The sequence below is a fragment of the Suncus etruscus genome, chromosome 1, assembly GCF_024139225.1.
Source record: "Suncus etruscus isolate mSunEtr1 chromosome 1, mSunEtr1.pri.cur, whole genome shotgun sequence".
Classification (NCBI taxonomy): domain Eukaryota; kingdom Metazoa; phylum Chordata; class Mammalia; order Eulipotyphla; family Soricidae; genus Suncus; species Suncus etruscus.
The window spans coordinates 168,569,040-168,577,691 of record NC_064848.1 but is presented as its reverse complement, the minus strand read 5'-3'; the positions used below and the strand labels follow the sequence as shown (position 1 = coordinate 168,577,691).

The 8,652-nt window shown below is 40.8% G+C and overlaps 1 protein-coding gene across 1 annotated transcript; it reads left to right on the top strand.

Moving 5' to 3' along the window:
• Nucleotides 1–809: 809 nt before the first annotated feature.
• SLFN11 (schlafen family member 11) lies at nucleotides 810–7,937 on the top strand. The gene is made up of 4 exons (XM_049790219.1): nucleotides 810–1,866; nucleotides 2,866–2,985; nucleotides 6,077–6,800; nucleotides 7,157–7,937. Exons 1-4 carry the CDS (start codon nucleotides 810–812, stop codon nucleotides 7,935–7,937), a joined length of 2,682 nt encoding a protein of 893 aa, XP_049646176.1.
• Nucleotides 7,938–8,652: the final 715 nt, after the last annotated feature.

The window sequence follows — 8,652 nt, the reverse complement described above, 5'->3', positions numbered from 1 at the left end:
GGTTTACTTCCTTTTTTTTTTTTTTTTTTTTTTTTTGGTTTTTGGGCCACACCCGGTGATGCTCAGGGGTTACTCCTGGCTGTCTGCTCAGAAATAGCTCCTGGCAGGCATGGGGGACCATATGGGACACCAGGATTTGAACCAACCACCTTAGGTCCTGGATTGGCTGCTTGCAAGGCAAACACCGCTGTGCTATCTCTCTGGGCCCTCAGGGTTTACTTCTAACTTTGTTCTCAAGAATTATTCATGGTGGTACTCAGAGGATCATGTGGCGCACTGGGGATTGAACCTGGGTCAGCCACATACAAGGCAAGTGCTTTAAGAGCTCTAACTATGGGCCGGAGAAGTAGCACAGCTGTAAGGCGTTTGCCTTGCATGCAGAAGGACGATGGTTTGAATCCCGACATCCCACATGGTCCCCCGAGCCTACCAGGGATGATTTCTGAGTGTAGAGCCAGGAATAACCCCTGAGTGCTGCTGGGTGTGACCCAAAAGCAAAAACAAAAACAAAACAAAACAAAACAAAAAATAGCTCTAACTATCTCACCAACCCCCCTCAAAGAACTCTTTAATATGTTCCATTTATTATAATCCACACCACACTTGACTATATATGCTGGTCCAATTATCTTCCTTTCTTGGCAGACAGCTCCTTAAAATGAGGACCTAATTCTATATTGCTCACTAGGAACATGCTAGGAACATTAGACACAGGTGAACTATTTTCTATGAATGGATGTATGAATGAATGTTTTCATGATTTCTTCAGAACTAAACAAATGTCTCAATAATTTCAGCTGTATAGCAAGATGGAGAGGAATCGCAGCTTACTGGAGGTGAAACCATTTCACTATGACGTGATCATCAATGTGGGAAAAGTAATTCTTGGGGAACAGAAGAGAAATAAGCTGCAGAAAGATCAGAGATATCAAGAGAAGGTGAAAGTTAAACAGGCTGCATGTGCCTTGCTGAATTCAGGAGGAGGAATGATTGAGATAGAAATGGCAAATGAGGAAGAACATTCCATCGAGATGGGATGTGATTTAGAAGAGGCTTTGCGAGAGCTTATTGAATCTCGGGATTTCCACTCTTTCTTTGAAACTAAGCAACAAAGCGGGTATTTTTACATTTTTGTGAAATCTTGGAGTAGTGGCCCTTTCTCTAGAGACAGTTCCCTCATGCCCCGAATTTGCAGCCTGAGTTCTTCCTTATACTATAGATCTGAAACTTCTGTGAAATTAATGAATTCAGAAAAAGCATTTCGTTTCCTGAATGAAAAGAAAAGCAATGCGACTGAGATGAGTGGAAATTGCCCACCGAGGAAAAATCCCAGATATGAAGACTCTGAATTAGATTCTCCTAATAAAGTTTTTCAAAGAGACAGATTTGAATATGGTGAAATTCTGCCATTTCCTGAGTCTCGATATGTAGAGTTTAAACAATTCTCTACGAAGAACATTGAAAAGTACTTAAAATGCACAATTTCAGAGTATATACCTGCATTTGCAAATGAAAAAGGAGGCTATCTTTTTATCGGAGTGGATGATAAAAGTAAGGAGGTCCTGGGATGTCCGAAAGAGAATGTTAATATTGACAAATTAAGTGGCATAATAGAAGAATCAATTTCCAAGTTGCATACTTATCATTTTTGTGATTCCCGACCAATGGCAGTGGATTATGAGTCCAAGATTATAAACGTGTTTAAGAATGGAATTTTGCATAGTTTTCTCTGCATAATCCAAGTGAAAGCATTCTGCTGTGCAGTGTTCTCTGGAAATCCCAGTTCATGGATAGTGAAGGACAATGAAGTCTGCAGCCTGACATCTGAGAAATGGGTACAAATGATGATGGGGGACACAAATCCAGGTAAGAGATAGAGCTCTTCCATGTTCTTTTCTTAACCTTGGTTTTTATTACTTTGAACTCTTCACACACACTGAAATTTGCTTACTCTAAATATAAATACCTTGTGCACATTATATTTCATTGAGTAAGTCTGATTTTATATAGATGTGATTTCCCATAAAAGAAAAAGGAAAGAAGAGGCCAGAGCGGTGCCACAAGTGATAAGACGTCTGTCTTGCATGTGTCAGCCTAGGACGGACCTTGGTTTGATCCTCTGTGTCCCATATGGTCCCTCAAGCCAGGAGCGATTTCTGAGCATGTAGCCAGGAGTAACCCCTGAGCGTTACCAGGTGTGGCCCAAAACAAAAACAAAAACAAAAAATAAACAAAAATAAAAGAAAAGAAAACAAAAATTTTGAAGTAATTTTTTGACTGACTATACATCTTGATAAACTCATCTAATTGGAACCTGCTGGAACCTCAGGATAATTCTAACTTGGCACTACAGTTTAGCATGAGATTAATTCTTGGAGACAAGAGCCAGAGTTGTTTGAGATTTGTCTTGATTGTGAATATTGTATATGTACATTATGATCAGAATTTTGAAAGTGTTTAAGTTCCTTTACAATTTAACCACATACTATTAAAACATAGGAAAGGGAGCTTTATGTTGAATAGCAAAAATATTCAAGATTCAAAATAAGGCTAATTTGGGGGGGGGGTTGGGATCACACCTAGAGGCAAGGACCATATGGTATGCTGAGGATCAAGCATGAGTTGGTCACATACAAGGCAAATGCCTTACCCGCTGTGCTATCACTTTGACGCCAAAAGGATTCTTATGGTGGGTGGTGGATCTTTGCAAACCTGGATATAAGGCGAAAGAAGGTACATAATCTTCCTTTGTGTCTTGAATTATACCTGAATTAAACCATACTAAATAAAACATTAGACACCTACTTGTATGGATGATTTCTGCAGAGAGGGTGAAATCATATAGGTGACATGACTTTCTTTCAGAGCTGTCTGAAGACTTTGAATCTCAATTGAATATCTCTGAAAGCTCTCCAAGTTGCAGACCAGTGTATACTAAGAAAGGCTTGAAACATAAAAAGGATCTACAACAACAATTATTTCCAGGTACTGAGTACCAATGTTTCCCTTAGGAGAAAAAGAAATAAACTAATGCCCGTGGTTAAAAGCAATCTGTGGAAGATTGCATTCTGTAAATCCTGCTGTATCCAGTAACAAGGGTGCCAGTCTCTTGGGGAGAGGTATCAGGAACCCTGAGACATAATGGTCACCAACTCTGATTGGTAATTAGGAATACCACAGGAGGAGTTAATTGTGCAGATGAACTGCCTCCAATTTATCAGATTGTAATTTCAGGCATGGGAGTTAGAACTATGCATTTCAACAAACTTCTTAGGCTTTGTAAACAACTCACTGATCTACTAGAGAGAAAGCACTAAATGGGGGCAGACCCCACAGGTATAGATGAGATAGTTAATTATGGAAGTCATTAAATGGAGAGAAGTTATTTTTAAAAAAGAGATTAAAAAAGTAATTTCTTTTTTGGGTCACACTGAGCCATACACAGAGCTTACTCTTGGCTCTGTGATCAGGAAACAATACTGGCAGGGCTTGGGAACCACATAGGATGCCTAGAGTTGAACCCTAGTTGGTTGCATCTAAGGCAAGTGCCCTACCCATTGTATTATCTAATTCCAGCCCCAACTAAGTAATTTCTCTTGCAGGAGCCTAGTGAGAGGCTTCACTATAAAATCACCCCACACATCATATCTCCAAGCCCAGGTGAATGAGTCTAAAGCAGGGTCGCACATGAAATAATCCAGACTAGGCTAAAGGTGAAATACATGTAATCTGGCAGTCTTCTACTTGATATTTCTCCCACACTGCCTGCCAGAACTGCCCCCCCTTTTTTTTGGTGTTTTTGGGCCACACCTGTTTGATGCTCAGGGGTTACTCCTGGCTAAGCACTCAGAAATTGCCCCTGGCTTGGGGGACCATATGGGACGCCGGGGGATCGAACCATGGTCCTTCCTTGGCTAGCGCTTGCAAGGCAGAGATCTTACCTCTAGCGCCACCTCTCCGGCCCCAGAACTGCCCTTTTTTATTGAGTACAGAGACCATCCCTGGGTGAGGCAGTAAGGATAGTGTAAGAACAGATAGCTGAGGCTGGAGAAATAGTGTGGAGGTAAAGCGTTTGCCTTGCATGCAGAAGGACGGTGGTTCGAATCCTGGCATCCCATATGGTTCCCCAAGCCTGCCAGGAGCGATTTCTGAGTGTAGAGCCAGGAATAACCCCTGAGCGCTGCCGGGTGTGACCCAAAAACCAAAAAAAAAAAAAAAAAGAAAAGATGGCTCAGGCTATTCTGAGCCAGTCCCACCCAGATTTACAAGTAAAACAATCTCTGTTTTGGGGTAAATCCAAGTTGTAAACAAACATACAAAGGAACCAAGGATGATCTTTGTTTTAGGTAAAATAAGGTGTATCCTAATATATCACTGACATGAGGATTGAGCCTGAGTTCACACAAAGTAGGCATTTAAGATCAATAACGGCCCGGTGAGGTTGCGCTAGACGCAATGGTCCTCAAACTACGGCCCGCGGGCCACATATTGTATTTATTCCCATTTTGTTTCTTCACTTCTAAATAAGATATATGCAGTGTGCATAGAAATTTGTTCATAATTTTTGTTTTTACTATAATCTGGCCCCCCAACAGTCTGAAGGACAGTGAACTGGCCCCCTGTTTAAAAAGTTTGAGGACCCCTGCTAGAGGTAAGGTGTTTGCCTTGCAAGTGCTAGCCAAGGAAGGACTGCGGTTCGATCCCCCCTGGCATCCCACATGGTCCCCCCAAGCCAGGGGCAATTTCTGAGCGCTTAGCCAGGAGTAACCCCTGAGCATCAAATGGGTGTGGCCCAAAAAAACAAAACAAACAAACAAAAAAAAGATCAATCACAATGTTATTTAACTCTCCCACCCACTAACATTCCTAACTGGGATTTTGTCTAGAAATTGCCACTAAAAAAGAAAATATACTAAAAAAGGAAACCTGCGTTTTCAAGGAGTGAAAGGACTATTTAGCTTCATACATTGGCCCTATTAAATGCAAGTTTTAACAAAAGAATATGATATAAAAATGTCTCAAATATGCCCAAGTCATTACTGTTGATTATTAATTTTTTTGTTTTTTTGTTTTTTTGTTTTTGGGTCACACCCAGCGGTGCTCAGGGGTTACTCCTGGCTGACTGCTCAGAAATAGCTCCTGGCAGGCACGGGAGACCATATGGGACACCGGGATTCGAACCAACCACCTTTGGTCCTGGATCGGCTGCTTGCAAGGCAAATGCCGCTGTGCTATCTCTCCGGGCCCGATTATTAATTATTAATTATTATGATTAATTAGTAATTAATTATCGTTAATGTCTAGTTTGTATCCTTTCTTGAATATATTCTTTACTTTTCTAAGTTCTTTGTAGTCATTAATATAAGAAAACTTTTATATCCTTCAATAAGAAAAATAGGGGACTAGAGCAATATAGTACAGTGGGGTAGGGCATTTTTCTTACATAGGACTGACCCTAGCTCAAACCTTTGTATCCCATATGGTCCCCAAAGTACCTCCAAGAATAATTCCTGATAGCAGTGTCAGAAGTAACATCTGAGCATTTTTGGCTATGGAGCCAAAACAAAGCAAACAGACAAAGAAAAAAATAATGATCGTAAAGGTTGGGGCCGGGCGGTGGCGCTAAAGGTAAGGTGCCTGCCTTGCCTGCGCTAACCTTGGACGGACCGCGGTTCGATCCCCCGGTGTCCCATATGTTCCCCCAAGCCAGGAGCAACTTCTGAGCACATAGCCAGGAGTAACCCCTGAGCGTTACTGGGTGTGGCCCAAAAACCAAAAAAAATAAAATAAAATAAAAATAATGATATAAGATACAGGGTCTGGATCATTCTTTATTTTCTCAGTCTTGACAAATTCCATGTAGGTTAAACTCTACTCCATGAGCTATGGAACAGCTTGACTGTATTCATATCTTGAAAATTGTTGGGTTTGGAATAAAGAGATGTGAACTAGAAAGAATTTCTCTGGAATTAAATATTTAAGGAAGATGGTAGCCATCACTTTTTAATGTAATATATGCCATTTTACACAAGAGTATAAACAATATTTTAAAATATTTCCATATTTTCCTTTTTAGTAAAACCAGGTTCTCTGTTGCTTACTCCAACATCCCTCTGGACAGAGCTATGCTCAGAACATGAAGGACTGCAAGAATTAATGAATAATCAACTACATCCTTTCTTCCAGGGAGTTTTAATTCTTTCTAGAAGCTGGGCTGTGGACTTGAGCTTAAAAGAAAACAAAAGAGTCCTCTGTGATGCCCTGCTGATAGCACAGAACAGTCCCCCTATTCTCTACACTATTCTGGGAGAACAGGATGCAGATGGATGGTTCTACTGCACCAAAACTGCCTTCACTTTGAAACAGAAGCTGGTGAACATGGGGGGCTACACTAAGAGGCTAATTGTCATACCCAAACTCCTCCATCTGTGTCCTGAGAGCAATGTCCAGTCCTTGAGGTGCTTGAGTTCTTCAATTGATTATCCCAAGTCCTATAATCTTGTAGACACCTGTCAAATGGAAGCACTATTACAATCTCTCGTGGTTGTCATGCTTGGCTTCAGATCTTTCTTGAGTGACCAGCTCGGTTGTGAAGTTTTAAATCTTCTCACCCTCCAACAATATGAGCTCATCTCAAAAAACCTTCGTAAGCACAGAGAATTGTTTATCCATGGCTTTCCTGGCACAGGAAAGACAATCATAGCCTTGAAGATCATTGAGAAGATCAGAAATGTGTTTCACTGTGAGACAAATGACATTCTCTATGTTTGTGAAAATCAACCTCTGAGAAACTTTGTTGGGTAAGCAATCAGTCAACTAATGCGGTTCAAACTAAATTCACTCCCAACACTTTCAACCCTAGTTTCTATTTCTTGAGAGTTAGGTGGTAAATAATCTCTGATTACAGGGGCCGGAGCAATAGCACAGTGGTAAGGCGTTTGCCTTGCACTCGACCAACACAGGACAAACCCCGGTTCAAAACACTACATTCCTCGTGGTCCCCTGAACCTGCCAGGAGTAACCCCTGAGCACTGCCAGGTGTGACCCAAAACAAACAAACAAAAACAAAAATAATCTCTGATTACAATAGTGTTCACAAGAATATGATGGATAAAATATTTGTTTCAGAAACCTAAATATCTCTCTTCTTTTACAGTAACAAAAAGATCTGCCGTGCAGAGACACGGAAAAAATTCATGAATGATGACTATGAAAATATTCAACACATCATTATGGATGAAGCTCAGAATTTTCGCACTGAAGATGGAGACTGGTATGCAAAAGCAAAAGCCATAACTCAGAAGAATAAGAACTGCCCAGGAATTCTCTGGATCTTTCTAGACTACTTTCAAACTAGTCATACAGAAGACAGTGGCCTCCCTAATTTCTTAGTCCAGAATTCAAAAGAAGAACTCACCAAGGTGGTTCGCAATTCCGATCAAGTAGCCAAATTCCTACAAAAGGAAATTGATAGAGTCAGGAGAAAACCTCCAGATAACATTCCCCTGGGATCCTTAGAGATGTTACATGAAGTTGAATGGGTTCAAGGTGTGCAGGGAACTCTAACAACTGAAACAAACTTGACCTTGAAGGGTACAGTGGACTATGTGGCACAAACTTGCAAGAGTCTTTTTGAAAGGGGCTACTCTGCCAAGGATGTTGCTGTTCTTCTTAGCACCACAAAAGATTTGGATTTTTTCTACAGAAAACTGAGGATGAAAATGAGGATGCTGATTGGTAATGCCTCTAACCTACAGAATGATCATATTGTGTTGGACAGTGTCCGTCGATTCTCAGGCCTGGAAAGGACCATTGTGTTTGGGATCCACCCACATACAGCTGACCCAACCATCTTAGGAAACTTTCTAGTTTGTCTGGCATCCAGAGCAAATAAACATCTATATATCCTGTGGCACAATGTCCAATGTCCATTTTGAAACTAAATGAGATAAGGCAGTTGTTACCTAGATGAGAATAGGTTATTGCTACGAATTCTGTCTCCAGTTCCTCCAGCCAGAATCATGCTGATTTTTTTTTCTATAGAGCTTCAACCCCACACCCCACACAGCACAATTTTTTGCCCATCTATTAGACAAAGAAATAAAACCAGGGCTGGAGCGATAGCACAGCAGCAGGGCATTTGCCTTGCCTGTAGCCAGGTTCAGTTCCCAGCATCCCATAAGGTCACCCCATTTCTGAGCACAAATTTCTGAGCACAGAGCCAGAAGTAACCCCTGAGCACTACTGGTGTGGCCCTAAAACAAAACAAAACAAAACAAAACAAAAATACCAAAAGGGGCTAGCACATTCTTCTCCAACGCACATGGGAATTCTCCAAGATAGACTACATGCTGGACCACAAAACATACCTCCATAAGATGAAAAGGATAGAAATTGTATCAACTACCATTTCAGATCATTATGTACTGAAATTAGAAGTAAATTACAGATACAGAGAAAAACTTTAACACCTGGAAATTAAATAGCTCACTACTAATCAGCCAGTGGGTTAGAGATGAAATCAAGAATAAATCAAAAGATTCCTGGAAACAAATGAGAATGAAGACACGAATTATCAGAATTTATGGGATACAGCAAAAGAAGTAGTGAGAGGAAAATTTATACCTTTACAAGCATTCATCAGGAAGGAAG